At 47.8% G+C, this 16,076-nt stretch overlaps 2 protein-coding genes and 1 long non-coding RNA gene across 4 annotated transcripts; 1 reads left to right on the forward strand and 2 right to left on the reverse strand.

Annotated features, from left to right (window-relative positions):
- Positions 1–462: 462 nt before the first annotated feature.
- On the reverse strand, positions 463–1,348 carry LOC129143153 (small ribosomal subunit protein uS5-like). Its single transcript, XM_054677984.2, has one exon. The coding sequence runs from the start codon at positions 1,331–1,333 to the stop codon at positions 506–508; it is 828 nt and encodes a 275-aa protein (XP_054533959.1). The 5' UTR covers positions 1,334–1,348; the 3' UTR covers positions 463–505.
- A 9,132-nt stretch (positions 1,349–10,480) lies between these two features.
- Positions 10,481–15,874, forward strand: LOC134807878 (uncharacterized). Its single transcript, XR_010149355.1, has 2 exons — positions 10,481–10,858; positions 15,635–15,874. It is a non-coding gene; the product is annotated as an uncharacterized LOC134807878 (long non-coding RNA).
- On the reverse strand, positions 10,850–11,959 carry TMSB10 (thymosin beta 10). 2 transcript variants are annotated; one of them, XM_063789696.1, is made up of 3 exons: positions 11,802–11,959; positions 11,403–11,517; positions 10,850–11,249 (listed from the first exon to the last, which is right to left on the reverse strand). In XM_063789696.1, the coding sequence occupies exons 2-3, from the start codon at positions 11,500–11,502 to the stop codon at positions 11,125–11,127; spliced, it is 225 nt and encodes a 74-aa protein (XP_063645766.1). In that variant the 5' UTR covers positions 11,503–11,517; positions 11,802–11,959; the 3' UTR covers positions 10,850–11,124. The 2 variants fall into 2 exon arrangements, with proteins under 2 accessions (XP_063645766.1, XP_016804363.1); XM_016948874.3 differs by having other exon boundaries at positions 10,850–11,131; positions 11,802–11,938.
- Positions 15,875–16,076: the final 202 nt, after the last annotated feature.

Raw genomic sequence — 16,076 nt, forward strand, 5'->3', positions numbered from 1 at the left:
TGATAGGTTAAATCCATTGTTGGTTTAGACCACATGCGTGATCTTCCACAGAGTTGGACTGAGTACTACTTATATATTACTCTCTCTCTCTCTTTGGAGACAGGGTTTCACTTACTTGCCCAGGCTAAGTAGAGTGATGCGATCGTGGCTCACTGCAGCTACCACCTCCCAGGTTCAAGTGATCGTTCTACCTCAGTCTTCCAAGCAGCTAGAACTATGGGCATGTGTCAAGATGGCCAGCTAATTTTTGTCTATTTTTTGTAGAGATGCCAGTGGGCGGGGGGTGTCTCACTATGTTGCCCATGCTGGTCTCCAACTCCTGGACTCAAGTGATCCACCTGCCTCAGCCTCCCGAGGTGCTGGGATTACAGGCATGAGCCACTGTGTCCAGTCCACTCTTTCTTTTTTAAAAATCTATTTTCTGTGAATGATGAAATATTCGGATTCTTATTTTTTAAATTTTTTTTTCAGGCTTAATTCACTTTATTTTTCTTGTATAAAAACCCTATGTTGTAGCCACATCTGAAGCCTGGGTCCGCTGCACCGAGACTCTGGTGTGGGTCTTGACGAGGTGGTCAGTGAATTCCTGATAGGGAGACTTGGTAAATACAGTCTCCTTCCAGAGGTCGGGGGTCAGGTAGCTGTAGGTCTTAGAGATGGCATCAAAGGTGGCCTTGGCGAAGTTGCCCAGGGTGGCAGTGCAGCCCCGGGCTGAGGTGTAGCAGTCATCGATACCAGCCGTCATGAGCAGCTTCTTGGGCACAGGTGTGGAGACGATGCCAGTGCCCCTGGGTGCAGGGATGAGGCGCACCAGCACAGAGCCGCAGCGGCCTGTCACCTTGCAAGGGACGGTGTGGGGCTTGCCGATCTTGTTCCCCCAGTAGCCTCTGCGCACGGGGACAATGGAGAGCTTGGCCAGGGTGATGGCCCCACGGATGGCGGTGGCCACCTCCTTGGAGCACTTAACACCCAGACTGACATGGCCATTGTAGTCTCCGATAGCAACAAACGCCTTGAACCTGGTGCCCTGGCCGGCACGGGTCTGCTTCTGCACGGGCATAATCTTCAAAACCTCATCCTTGAGAGAGTCCCCCAGGAAGAAATCAATGATCTCAGATTCCTTAATGGGCAGGGAGAAGAGATAGATCTCCTCCAGGGACTTGATCTTCATGTCCTTGACCAAGCGGCCCAGCTTGGTGACAGGCATCCACTCCTTATCCTCGGCCTTGCCTCTGCGAGCTCCGCGGCCTCGGCCACGGCCCCGTCCACGCCCGCGACCCCGGCCCCGGATGCCACTGCCGAAACCTCCGTGGAAGTCACTGCGGTTCCCCATCCCATGGCCACCAGGGCCTCTGGGCCCCCCCGCTGCACCGGCGTCATCCGCTATTTGGTGTTTTCTCGGAGAAGAAGCAATTTTTAATTTAATTTTATTTTATTTTGGGGCAAGATCTCATTTTGTTGCCCAGGCAGGAGTACAGTGGCACCATCGCGGCTCACTGTAGCCTCGACCTCCTGGGCTCACGTGATCCTCTGACCTCAGCCTCTGGCTGATTTTTAAAATATTTTGTAAAGATGAGGTCTCACTATGTTCCCAGGCTCGTCTCAAGATCCTGACCTCAAGTGATTCTCCTGCCTCAGCCTCCCAAAGTACTGGGATTACAGGTTTGAGCCATTGTATCTGGCAGGACATTTTTTTTTTTGAGACGGAGTTTCACTCTCATTGTCCAGGCTGGAGTGCAATGGCATGATCTCGGCTCACTGCAACCTCTGCCTTCGAGGTTCAAGCGATTCTCCTACCTCAGCCTCCCAAGTAGCTGGGATTATAGGCGTGAGACACCACTCCTGGCTAATTTTTGTATTTTTAGTAGGATGGAGTTTTGCCATGTTAGCCAGGCTGGTCTCAAAATCCTGACCTCAGGTGACCCGCCTGCCTCAGCCTCCCAAAGTGCTGGGATTATAGGCATGAGCCACCACGCCCAGCCTATTTTTTGTATTTTTTTTTTGTAGAGACGGGCTTTTGCCATGTTGGCCAGGCTGGTCTTGAACTCCTGGGATCAAGTCATCTGCCTGCCTTGGCCTCCCAAAGTGGTGGGATTACAGATGTGAGCCACGATGCCCGGGCTGTCTTTTGTAATCTTGACATTTTTGAAGGATATAGGCCAGTTGTTTTATATAATGTCCTTTAAATTGGGTTTGTCTGGTGTTTCCTCATGCTTGGATTCAGGCTATGCATTTTTTGTCAGGAGTATCATGAATGTGATGCTGAATTCATTTCAGTGTATCATATCAGGAAGTACATAATGTTGGTTTATTCCGTTATTGGTGATGCCAATTTTAACATGATTAAAACAAATGATAGCATGTGACCTAGATTTGAAACAATCTCTGTCTTCCCTTTCCCTAGCCAATGTGATTAGATCAGGGGCGGGCACTTGACCTAATTCAGGCCAGTGAAAGTTAGGCCCAGGGTTTTTGTTCAAACTGGATGAAGAGAAATTCTCTCTTCTGCTGCTTCTACACCTGGGAGGAATGTAATTTTTGAGCTGCAGCAGCCATAATGTCGCCATGAGGGGAGGGTCAGCCTGAGGATGAAGATACAGAGCTGAGAGATAAAGAAAAACCAGGTCCCTGTGACGTCATTTAACTATCTCCATCAGCCACACCTGAAGCAAAACCTACTCCATGGACTTCCCATATACGTGAGTAAATAAATCCTTTTTGCTTAAGCGAGGTTGGATAGAGTTTTTGCTTTTGCTTTTTTCGTCACAAACCAAAGAATCCTCATAATACGATTATACACCTCACTCATTTTTTTCCTAAGAACATGCCAGATCAAAAAACCTGAACATCTGAGTAGCAGGAAACACAATAAGAGATAGCTTGGCAGGAGATAACATTTGGACAAAAAAAGCGACTCAAAGAAGGGGTTCTTTTTAGCTACAGATGCTTCCATGAAGGTCTTGGGGCTGCATTGATGTAAGAGTGGGCATTTTCCCCTGCAGCATTGTCTTCCGAGAGAATAAGGTTTTTCCACAATATAGAATAAATTCCTAGCTATGGATTGTTTGACAACCTTGAATAGCATTTGTAGGGCCAGTGGTTTTTATCTTCTAACCAATAGTACTTCTGATCTTGTTGACTTCTACGAAGCACACCAATGTAATATTGAAGAAATAGACAAGGATGCCACAGGACTTCAGAGTAAATGTGGAGTAAAGCCAGGGCTGAGCCAACAGTGCCGTCTCTAAGATACCTCAGTCTTCTGAATTTCACAGGGGAGGTAAAAAATCATCTTAGTGCCCTTTTAGTTTTAAACCAGGATACATAGTTCCATGATCCCATATTTTGTCATTAATCTGAGTTATCTCATCATTTTATCTTTGAGAGAATTACGTTACAAAGAATAAATTTTGTAGCCAGGCGTGGTGGCTCATGCCTGTAATCCCAGCACTTTGGGAGGCCGAGGCAGGTGGATCACTTGAGGTCAGGAGTTCGAGACCAGCCTGGCCAACATGGTGAAACCCTGTCTCTAGAAAAATACAAAATTAGCTGGGCGTGGTGGCCCGCACCTGTAGTCCCAGCTACCTGGGAAGAATTGCTGGAACCCAGGAGGCGGAGGTTGCAGTCAGCTGAGATCGCACCACTTCACTCCAGCCTGGGCAACAGAGTGAGACTCCATCTCAAAAAAAAAAAAAAAAAAAAAAGAATCCATATTGTTTATCCTGATCAAGTACCTAGCCTAGGACCCAGTACTTAGCAGATGCTTAATATATTGTGGTTGAATGAATGGAGAAAGCAATAGATCAATTAATAATTTTATTGCTTCTTCAATTTGTTTGGCCCTAACTAGCCATTAACTCCCACCAGTCCAGCCTGCTGTTCTCTCACTTTGTGCTTCTACCCACACCACCCCCAGTGTTAGCTTCCTGGGTTTTGCTTGATGCAGCTTCTATCATACTGTGATATCTTGTAAGTTCACCTTGCCCTTCACCGGGATCACCATAGGCACCAACTTTATTATGGCCTTGTTTTATTGTCTCTCCGTACAATATGTTGGCAATAAAACTAATTTATAATACTCACTTGGGAACTTGTAAAAAACACTTTCTCTCTCTCCAAAGCAGTATTGTGTCTCTCTACGTACTTTCTGGGAAATGCTCTGGTTATAGAATGCTTCAGTTTTCCCCTCTGAAACTCAAAGCAGAAAAATGAAGTCACATAGATAAATAAAAATTTATTTTCATCTGTCAGATTACAATTTCTGTAATTTCCCATATAATCTGAAGTCTTGCTAATTCTCCCTCTGCAATATCTTTTATATCAGCCCTGCTTTCCTATCCCTATAGTCAGTGGTGTTCTGGAGCCAACTGGCAGCAGCTTGCGAAGAGCCAATTGTTAAATTTTCAGAAAGCAGGCAAGTTGGTTGTTAAACTGTTGGCAGCTTGAAATTAGCAATATTTACACCACGGAAATCAGCAAATGCTACAAATCAGCTCCTCCCCACCTCTACTCAGAACTGAGCTGATTATTAGATATTTGCCATCATACTAATATGTGAGGGTCTTTCCTTGATTAAAGTTTTTTCTACCTTTTGTCTGAACTACTATAATATCCTACTAACCAGTATTTCTTTTTTTTTTTGAGACAGAGTCTCGCTCTGTTGCCCAGGCTGGAGTGCAGTGGCGCGATCTCGGCTCACTGCAAGCTCTGCCTCCCGGGTTCACGCCATTCTCCTGCCTCAGCCTCCCGAGTAGCTGGGACTACAGGCGCCCGCCACCACGCCCAGCTAATTTTTTGTATTTTTAGTAGAGATGGGGTTTCACCATGTTAGCCAGGCTGGTCTCGATCTCCTGACCTCGTGATCCGCCCACCTTGGCCTCCCAAAGTGCTGGGATTACAGGTGTGAGTCACCAGGCCTGGTCTACTAACCAGTATTTCTGCAGTTAAACTTTTCTCTTTCCAGCTGATCGTTGTTAGAATACTTTGACTATAAGTAACAGAAAACCCAACCATAGACTTCCTAAATGTAATAAATATTTATTGTTTCACATGACAAAAAGTTCAAAGATAAGGCACTTTTAGGAAAACTCAGCAGCTCAAGGGCTTACCATCTACCTAGATTCTTTCCATTTTCAATCTTTGCCACCCTCATGATGTTAGCATTTCCCCCAGATGACTGTCATCTTTCACATGTCACATTCTCACATCACCACATTTGTACTTATGCCTGTCTTAAAAAGGAAACAAAATCTTCCACGAAGCCTGTTTACAGGCTTCCTGTCAGGTCTCCTTGGCCTGGATCACAACCCATGCTTATTCTTAGATAATGGAATTACCATGATTGGTTCAGACCACTGGTTCCCAACCCTTCAGAACCAACTTCTTCTTACATATCAAGTATTTTATAACACTCCTCTTTCCTGAAATGAAAATCAAAGATAATATAACCTGCCCCTACACACACATTAAAAACATAAATATAAGCCCTAACCAGAATATAAAGGTAAAATAAAGGTAATTTATAAAGAAAATAGGTATATGCATTTTAATATATATAGTAAATTGTATTATGAGTTCTAATTATTTTTTGCTTTCCCCACAATGGAATTATACATCCCAGCCTGATGACTTGTAATTTACATTGCCTCTTTGACCAACGTAACATGAATGGAAGTGCTACGTCTGAGAAGACGCATGACTTTACCATAACAACAACATGTCTCAGATAGGGGTTGCTCCTTTAGCCTGGCTGTCAGAATGAAAAAGACATGTGGAACAGGAGCAGAGCAGCAACTGATGTGTAATGTAAACAAGAAATAGATTTTTCTTATTTTAAGCCAGTGAGATTTTGGGTTTTTTTGTTACTGCAGCATAACTTATCAAAAGTTGACTAATACAAGATGGTACAACAATATTCTAGCATATAAAGAAGTAGTCTTCACTTTATGTATGTTTTCACTTATATGTAATATTATCATGATCCAGCAGCTTCAGATGGACATGATACAATTGTGTTGTATGAAAAAATTCAGAAACCAAGAGGATATTTCTATTAGTGAAATGATTTTCTGCAATAGTGATCAATTCTTAGTGAAGCTGTAAGTTAAAAAAAAAAAAAGGCATCCCTCTATTACATGATAGTTTACATTCTTGGCAAATAAAGTCTATAGTAAAATTGGGCAAAATTAGTTGTTGCTGGACTCATATAAAGAGATGTTTTACCTATATGAATAGAAGTCATGCATCTATTTATATTACATTCAAAAACAGGCAAAATGTATACATGCTGTTAGAACACATATAGTTATATGACTGGGAAGAGGCATTTGGGTGTGTTCAGTTTGCGAAGATTCATCCAACTGTACAGTTCTGTGTATTTTTCTATATATATGGTTTTTAAATTTTTGTTTTGTTTTTGAGATGGCGTCTCACTCTGTCACCCAGGCTGGAGTGCAATGGCGCGATCTCGGCTCACTGTAACCTCCGCCTCCCGGGTTCAAGCAATTCTCCTGCCTCAGCCTCCTGAGTAGCTGGGATTACAGGCACCAACCACCATGCCTGGCTAATTTTTGTATTTTAAGTAGAGACGGGGTTTCGCCATGTTGGCCAGGCTGGTCTCGAACTCATGACCTCAGTTATCTGCCCATCTTGGACTCCCAAAGTGCTGGGATTACAGGTGTGGCCACCACACCTGGCCACCATATATATGTTATAATACAGTAAAGAGTTAAAACAAAGTCATGCATGAGACAAATATTTGATGTGTAGGATTGTTCTATGCATTTCAGAATGTCAAACATTTCTGGTCTCTGCCTATGAACTGCCAATAATGTCCCCTAATTATTATGACAACCAAACCAAAACAAAATGTCCTCACAAATTTTTATATTGCTGAACCCCAAAGTGCCTTAAATTTATACTACTCAAGCCTCATTTCCTGCACTGGGCCCTCTGAAGCTCATTGATTGATATCTGCATAAAATTGGTCTTCTATTGGCCATTGTTCATAGGCAGGGTAGAAGAAGATGATGTATGGGTGTTGGTGTTGATGTCGTTATTGTTGTTGGTAGTGGTGATGGTGATGGTGGTGGTGGTGGTGGTGATGGTGAAGATGGTGGTGGTGGTGATGGTGAAGATGTTGGCAATGGCGATGGTGGAGGTGGTGATGGTAGTACTGATGGTGGCAATGGTGATGATGATAATGGTAGTGGTGGTGTGATGGTGGAGATGATGGTGATGGTGGCAATGGTGATGGTGGTGGTGGTGGAAATAGGGATGGTGGTGGTGGTGGTGGTGATGGTGAAGATGTTGGCAATGGTGATGGTGGAGGTGGTGATGGTAGTAGTGGTGGTGGTGGCAATGGTGATGATGATAATAGTAGTGGTGGTGTGATGGTGGAGATGATGGTGATGGTGGCAATGGTGATGATGATAATGGTAGTGGTGGTGTGATGGTGGAGGTGATGGTGATGGTGGCAATGGTGATGGTGGTGGTGGTGGCAATAGGGGTGGTGGTGGTGACGATGGTGGCAATGGGGACAGGGTGGTGTGGTGATAGTGGTGCTGTTGATGGTGGTGATAAAGGTGGTGGCAATGGTCATTGGTGATGGTGATGGTAGTGGTGTGGTGGTTGAGGCGTGATGGTGGCAATGGTGATGGTAGAGGTGGTGATGGTAGTAGTGATGGTAGTGATGGTGGTGGCAATGGTGATGATGATAATGGTAGTGGTGGTGTGATGGTGGAGGTGATGGTGATGGTGGCAATGGTGATGGTGGTGGTGGTGGCAATAGGGGTGGTGGTGGTGATGGTGGCAATGGGGACAGGGTGGTGTGGTGATAGTGGTGCTGTTGATGGTGGTGATAAAGGTGGTGGCAATGGTCATTGGTGATGGTGATGGTAGTGGTGTGGTGGTTGAGGCGTGATGGTGGCAATGGTGATGGTAGAGGTGGTGATGGTAGTACTGATGGTAGCGATGGTGGTGGCAATGGTGATGATGATAATGGTAGTGGTGGTGTGATGGTGGAGGTGATGCTGATGGTGGCAATGGTGATGGTGGTGGTGGCAATAGGGATGGTGGTGGTAATGATGGTGGCAATGGGGATGGGGTGGTGTGGTCATAGTGGTGCTGTTGATGGTGATAAAGGTGGTGGCAAGGTCATGGTGATGGTAATGGTAGTGGTGGTGGTTGAGGTGTGATGGTGGTAATGGTGATAGTGCTGGTGGCGGCAATGGTGATGGCAGTGATCACAGTGATGGTGGTGGCAATGATGATGGTTGTGATGGCAGTGGTGGTTATGGTGTTAATGGCAGTGATGGTGGTGGCAGTGGTGGTAGTGGTTGGGTACGTAGCCATCTGTATCAGCCACAGCATCCTCCACATGCTATCACATACATCTTAGATAACTTTGCCCCAACCCTCAAAATCTGCAGTGGTTTCCAACTGTCTACAGGAAAAACCACACCCTACTTACCTTCTAGGGTAATTTTGAAGTGCTTTTGTTTTCAATGAACCTTTACCTTTCCCATTGCTGAACATGCTGTGGTATCACTATACCTTGCTCCTCCTTCTATTGAGAAAGCCCTGCTCTCATTCTCACTTCTCTAGGTCTTCTTTCAAATGATTCCTCTTCCGTGAAGCAGCGCCATGTCCCAGAGTTAACCACTCCTTTGTCTAGTTTCCCAGAGGGTTTTACTTAAATCTCTCTTTAGCATTTATTTTATTCTGCCTTTTGTGTAGTTAGTTGGCACATGTCTTCTGTAGCCTCCACAGGCCTAGTACAATGATGGGCACTGAGTTCTTAAAAAAAAAGCGTGTTGAATTAAGCGGAACAGGAACACAGCTTCTGAATTTCTCAGAAATCAGCAACCCAATATCCAAAATCTTTTAGCTGGCTGAGACCTATAGTTGTCATCTGGGTAATATAGGCTTCCTACCAATAGCTTCAATTGTAGGTTAACTGTACTTCCCCTTATTTCAGTAGGATTTCATCCTGAACTGGGCTCAGGGAGGGAAATGAAAGTATTTGCCTTCCCTGAACTTCCACAAGTTCACCATGCTTGGGCCCTGTCAATGTGTACATAGAATAGAATAGAACCAACAAGACAGTGGGGGAGGAGGGCTGGTAGCAGCTTGGCTTTAGCATAGCCAAGTTGGAGCAGGCGAGGCCAGATGATACTTCAGTTACAATTCAGTGAGCACTTATGAGTGTCTACTAAGTGCTGACTACTGTGAGAGTCACCAATATCAATTAATAAGAATCTTTCAGCCGGGCATGGTGGCTCACGCCTGTAATCCCAGCACTTTGAGAGGCTGAGGCGGGTGGATCACCGGAGGTCAGGAGTTCAAGACCAGCCTGGCTAACATGGCGAAGCCCCGTCTCTACTAAAAATACCAAATTAGCCGGGCGTGGTGTTGCATGCCTGTAATCCCAGCTACTCAGGAGGCTGAGGCAGGAGAACTCGGGAGGCGGAGGTGTGGAGGTTGTGGTGAGCTGAGATCGCGCCATTGCACTCCAGCCTGGGCAACAAGAGCGAAACTCCATTTCAAAAAAAAAAAAAAGACAACCAACAAGTTAGCCAGGCGTGGTGGCTCATGCCTGTAATCCCAGCTACTGGGGAGGCTGAGGCAGGAAAATCGCTTGTAACCGGGAGGCGGAGGCAGTGAGCCGAGATCGCGCCATTGCAGTCCAGTCTGGGCGACAAGAGCGAAACTCCGTCTCAAAAAAAAAAAAAAAAAAAAAAAAAAAGTTTCTCTATTTACTCTAATGGGGGAGGTGATGTATGTGTCCAGGTACCAGGAGGGAGGTGCAGATAGGAGTTCAGAGAGAATGCCTTTGGGCATGGGTCTCCCTGCCAAGCCTAGGTGTCCTGACTCTGGTCTGCTGTGGCTATCTCACTCACCAGATTTTAAATTCCTTGTGGACAGGGACCGTACCTTATTCGAATTAACTGTCTTCACCCAGTGCCCAGCCTCTTGGGGCCGGGCAAAAATGTGGGACGAATCTCTAAGCAGTGTCCTATCCACCTTCCTTAAAGAAAACTCCACCCCTGTCATTATAAGCCTGTTTCTTCTGCTTCTGAATGGCCTGCAGCCCCAGGTTCCCAACTGTCAGTTCCCCTTGGGCTGGTCCTATTCCTTCCCTGTGGGTTTGAGGTGTCATCCCTTGGAGCTTGGCCGCCAGCGCCAGCGCCAGCCCACGCTTCCTCCCTCCCACCACATCCCCACCCTTCCTGCTGAGCACTGGGTGGTAGCAGTTCAGTCTAGCACTTCCTCTAATGGCTAATGCTTTTGTGGGAGGTTCTGAACTAGGGTTAAAAGACAAAAGCTCTTGCCCCCTCCCCTCCCCCCGGTTCTAGTGTTGGTTCTTCTAGTTCTGACGTTCCCGTTGCTGTATCCCTAGATCCCGCCTTTGTTTTAAGCTCCCGAAGAAAGGCTTCCGGAGACTTTGTGACCTCACCCAATTTCCAACATTCCAGATTGTCTTTTCTTTCTTTAAAATCAGTGTTCCCTTCTGAGTCAGCTAGGAGGAGGCCAGAGGGAAACAGTGGGGCTTTCGAAGCTTATCAAAAGCAAACCTTGCTCTTTTGAAAAAGCATTTTCCAACGCAACCTGGGGACAAAGTGGGGTTAAATTTTACACAGATTGCTTACGAGCAAGAGTTAAGTGGCTAACAAGCCATGAAATCTTACGGAGAAGCAGGTAAAGCCAAAATTAAAAACTCCCTCCGAGTCAGCCCATTCTGCGACCCACCTCCTCCCCTTTGCGGCAGGAACTCTACTCCATCGAGGGGCTTTGCTGCAGTGGCACTGCCCACGCATACTCAACTAAAAGACTCAGACCACGCCAGCCATGCCACGAGGTGTGTTTTATTTTCATTATTCATACAAATAATTTTCTATAATATCCCGGGGCAAACCGGAGAATTTGGCAGTCCGATTGGGGGGGGTCCCTTCAGAGACCCACAGGCCGGTGGCATCGGCGCGGAGTGCCCAGGTTCACAGTGCAGCTTTTGGCTCGTGTCCATCTTGCAGGTGGCTCTTCCTCCACATCACGACTGGGGTCTCGAAGAGGACGGGGGTAGGAAATCCTCCAGGATCTTAGGAAATTTCACTCCGCTTCTCCTGCTCAATGGCTGTGGAGAGCGGGAAGCGGGCGCTGGAGCGGAGCTGCAACCCCCACCCGCAACCGAGGTGCTTCCCGGTGTGGGCGAGGCACCCACGAGGTGTGGGGATTTAGAAGGAAGCTTGGGGCTGGGGAGAAACAAGGCGCTTTGTGAAACTGAAAGAGTGGCCGGGGCCGCCCACACCGGGGACAACGGCGGGGTGGGGGGTGGAGGAGTGGGTTTGCAAGGAAGAGCAGGGTGAGGGGCTGGGCTGGGGCGCGGGAGACCGAGGCACACTCACTCTCTTTGGTCGGCAGGGTGTTTTTCTCCTGCGTCTCCGTTTTCTTCAGCTTGGCCTTATCGAAGCTGGCGATTTCCCCCATGTCTGGTTTGTCTGCCATTTTCTTAAAACAATCCTAGTGGGCAAACCAAGGCGCTTGACCTGGGCCTGGGGGCCAGCGTCCCCTTCCGCGCTCCCCGCCGACGCCTCTCGACGTGGCACTCGCGCCAAGGCGTGCCGAGCAGCCCCAAGGCCGAGGATCTGGGCGCGTCCCGCACCCCTCTTCTCGGTCCCAGGGCGTGGTCGCCGGCCCCTGCGTCCGGTCCGAGAAGGGCGCCTGTCGCGGTTGCGGCGCGCCCGCCCGGTGCACCGGATCCGACCCCACCCTGGGTGGGCCCCCCGCCCCGGCGCCGCACTCACCGTGCAGTCTCGTTCCGAGCCCGAGATCCTGGTGCTCCCACTCGCGTTGCTGCAGCAAGAAACAAAAGAGCGGCGCCCGCCCCTAGCCTTATATACGCCGCGCCCCGCCCCGCCCCTCACCCGCCGCAGCAGGGGCGGTGCTGGCACCCGAGGGGCGGGAGCAGCGCGGGCTGCTCCTCGCCCTGCCGCGCCCCCCGCTGGGCTACCAGCCCGGCTGGGCGCGGCTTCTCCCGCGCCGGGCACCCCCAGCTCGCAGTGTGCCCAACGTGGGGGCTGTAGTCGCCGCCAGAGTGGGCGCCAGGCCCCCGGCTTTGCTTTTGCGGCTACATTTCCCCCTTTCCGGGAATCTGCTGCTCACCCCGCAGAAAGGATATGGGACCGGCGTGGGAGGGTATGTGGTTTTGTGCGTGTGCAGATATGATGTGTAGCCGTGGGTGTGGATGTGCGGGCGTGCACGCGCACTCTGCAGCAATCCTCGCTCTAGGAGACGCCCCACCCCAGTCGCCCCCAGGCCTCTTGCTTTTGCTCCTCCAGAGTCCCCTTCCCTCCCCCACTTTTCCTCTCCTTAGGGAGGCTGAGTCCTAAGGTGGTCCTGCACTAAAAGAATTCGAGCCGAGGGTCCCGTAATGGAGCGGGGAGCGGGGGGGGGGGGGTGTAGGGGGAGGGGGGATAGGTTTCCAGCGCTCTTTGCTCAGGTTGGGGGCGGTTGCCTTCTGGTCAGTCGTCCCCTGTTCCCTGAACTGGGCGGTTCCAGCAGGATCGTTGGCGTGGCGGGTGTTCCTTAAATGCTGTTAGACGCATTGTGTGAAGGGCTGTGGTGGGAACGGGGCGTCCCGAGAAGGCTCGCAGTGTGCCTTTTCTCGTCGAGCTCCTAGAAACACTGTATCAGCGGGTGCGGTTTTCCTCCTTGAAGTTAACCTTGAGGATAATAGAGACCCACATGCCTACAAACGTTCTTGTTTTTCTTATTAACCCATTGTAGGAGTGGTATACTGCAATTATTCACATCTTTCTTAGAAAAGTTGTATTTTCAGCCTGTGCAACACCGTTAGGTAATAAGTTCCATAAATTACCAGCCCAGGAGTTAAGGCTGGTCATTCTTTTATTTGTCCTGACCTTTCCTTTTTTAAGTGTGAAGTATTACCAAGCTCTTTAAAGTGGGATTTGGTGGTGACATCCTAAATTCGGTCCTGATTTTATTTATTTACTTTTTTTGAGACAGGGTCTCACTCTGTCACCCAGGCTGGAGTGCAGTGGTGTGATCACGGCTCATGGCAGCCTGGACTTCCCCGGTTCAAGTGATTTTTCCACCTCAGCCTCCTGAGTAGTTGGGACTGCGGGCGTGCACCACCACTAGCGGCAACTTTTGTGTTCTTTTTGTAGAGACGATATTTCACCATGTTGCCCAGGCTGGTCTCGAACTTCTGGGCTCAAGCCATCTGCCTGCCTTAACCTCCCAAAGTGCTGGGATTACAAGCCTGAGCACCACTCCCCGCTTCTCCCCTCCTGATTTTACCTGCTTTTCTCACGTTCCTTCAGTTTGGAACAGTGGGAAGAGAGCATAGGCTTGTGTGACCTTGGGCAAATCTTTTCCTTAGTTTCTTCATCTATAAAATAGCCTTGGCATAAACTTAAGTGAGATAAAGAAGAGGCATCGAGTGGATACTTTTTTTTTTTTTTTTTTTTTTTAGCAGGGTCTCTGTGCAGCGGTGGGATCACAGGTCACTGCAGCTTTTTTTTTTTTTCTTTTTTGAGACGGATCTCACTCTGTTGCCCCGGCTGGAGTGCAGTGGTGCAATCTCAGCTCACTGCAACCTCCGCCTCCCGGGTTCAAGCGATTCTTGTGCCTCAGCCTCCCAAGTAGCTGGTATTACAGGCACGTGCCACCATGTCCGGCTAATTTTTGTATTTTTAGTAGAGACGGGGTTTCACCATGTTGGCCGGGCTGGTCTCAAACTCCTGACCTCAGTGATCTGCCCTCCTTGGCCTTCCAAAGAGCTGGGATTACAAGTGTGAACCGCTGTGCCTGGCCTCAAGTGGATACTTCAGATAGCAACCTCATTAGAATATCACACTTATATTTGATGAGTGCATTGGTTAACTTCTGCTGCAATATGCCATGTAACAAACCACCCAAAACTCAGGAGTTTAAACAATTATTTATTCTTGTTCCTATATGGGCAGGTCAGATGGTGCTGGGCTGGGCCGGGCTGAGCTTGGCTCCAGACTTTGTATTGGGTCTAAGTTTGCTCCACAGGTATCTTATCCTCTGGCTGATTCTTTGGTGATGGCAGAATAGCAAGAGGGTTGTACTGCAAGATAGTGTAGAAATGTTAAAGTGTCAAAGCCTGTCATATCCTGTCATGTTTGCTACCATCCTATTGGTCAAGCCCACCATCAACAGAGTGGGGAAAATATTCCACCTATGGTAAGAGAGGGAGGGTAGTGAACATTTATTGAATGAAAGTGGAACTTCACGTCAGGGTCAGCAAACAACTGTAACACACAGCCCCCAAAGTGGCTTAATGCAATACAAGTTTATTTTCCTTTTTGTTTTTTGAGATGGAGTCTTGCCCTGTAGCCCAGGCTGGAGTGCAGAGGCATGATCTCGGCTCACTGCAATATCTGCCTCCTGGGTTCAAGTGATTCTCCTGCCTCAGCCTCCCGAGTAGCTGGGATTACAGGCATGCACCACCACGCCCGGCTAATTTTGTATTTTTAGTATGGATGGGGTTTTACAATGTTGGCCAGGCTGGTCTCGAACTCCTGACCTCAAATGATCCACTCACCTCAGCCTCCCAAAGTGCTGGGATTACAGGTGTGGGCCACTGCGCCCAGCCTACAAGTTTATTTTCTACTCATGCAGCAACATTCTGTGCTGATGTTGCTGGTCAGGCAATTCTTTTCCATCTAGTGACTCCGGAACTCAGGCCCCTTCTCTCTTGTTACTCTGCTCTCGTCTAGGTCCTTGAAGTCCACACCATCCAGCCAGTGGATGGGGAAAGAGGAGAGGCTAGAGGACCACACTAGAGTTTTTATGGACCAGGCTTGGAAGTAGTCTCCATTACTTTCGCTCTCATTTCTTTGGCCAGAGCTCATTCACTTGGTTTCACATAACTGCAAGGGAGGCTGGGAAATATAGTCTAGCTGTCTCTAGGAGAAAAAGAAAGCAGGGTTGGGTGGTCTTGGAGAGGTCTCTGCCATACACTGTTGAAGGATCTGCTAAATCGAACGTAAAAATATCCAGATTTTCAGAGATAGTGATTCTTTGGAGGGTTTCAATGGCACTTGACTCCTTTTCAGTTGCAATGCCAATAATTGTTTAGGTATTATTATAATACATTCCTGGGCCCCACCTTTGACCTGGGTGTAGGAATATTCAATTGTACCAATTTGGACCCATGGTGAACTTTCATTCCCGCTTCCCTTTATTGAGAAAACAAAGGAATTGACTTCTAAATACAGCTATGGAGACATATGTTTGGAGACTGAGTAAGTATGCAAGACTCCCAAACAAGGAGCTTTAGGGGGACTTGCAGACAGACATTCCTTATTCTCGCTCAGTGCAGCCCTGCGGCCCATCTCTACCATAGCAGGCAGCCTCTTAGGCATTCATTGCTTAAGGACAACGGTCAAAATCTATGTCTCAGCCAGTCCCATGGGCAGTGGTTTTAAAACATCTGCATATTCTTTGACATTTTCCTACCATTTCTTGGGTACAGACTGGCCTTAGTGACTTTCTTTTAGTGAGTAACACATGGAAGGAATGATGCTTTGTGACTTCTGAGGCTAGGTCATAAAAGACAACATGGTTCTTTCTGATGTTCTTTCAGGATGCCTCCAAGTTGTGAGAAAATCAAGCATCTACAAGGAAAGGCCACATGTCGGCATTCCAGCCACAGCCTCAGCTGAGGTCAGAGCTAACAGCCAGCATCAACCACTAACCACACAAGTGAAGGAGACTTCGAAGCTTCAAACTGCCCCAGCTAATGCCAAGTGCAGCAGAGATGAGTTGTCCCTGCCGAAATTGCAGACTCATGAGCAAAATAAATGTAGTTGTTTTAAGACACTAAGTTTGAGAATGTTTTGTTACACAGCATGAGATAACTGGAACACCATGAGGTAGATAAATTATAACCTGGTGATTCCAGGCACCCCGATCTCATTTGGGGATTTTTTCCCTAGTTACTTAAAGTAACACACATATACTTATTCAATAAATGTTTATTGAATGCTCACAAAATATCTGGGAGCATTCTGGCTGTGGAAGATACA

This window comes from Pan troglodytes, chromosome 12, assembly GCF_028858775.2.
Source record: "Pan troglodytes isolate AG18354 chromosome 12, NHGRI_mPanTro3-v2.0_pri, whole genome shotgun sequence".
NCBI classification, from domain to species: domain Eukaryota; kingdom Metazoa; phylum Chordata; class Mammalia; order Primates; family Hominidae; genus Pan; species Pan troglodytes.

Excerpts from the sequence above, each read along its gene's own strand:
- TMSB10 (XM_063789696.1), bottom strand. The coding sequence starts at position 11,502 with ATGGCAGACAAACCAGACATGGGGGAAATCGCCAGCTTCGATAAGGCC. Across the intron at positions 11,250-11,402 it reads CACCCTGCCGACCAAAGAGA|CCCCAAGCTTCCTTCTAAAT; the intron begins GTGAGTGTGCCT and ends GTTTCTCCCCAG.
- LOC129143153 (XM_054677984.2), bottom strand. The coding sequence starts at position 1,333 with ATGGGGAACCGCAGTGACTTCCACGGAGGTTTCGGCAGTGGCATCCGG.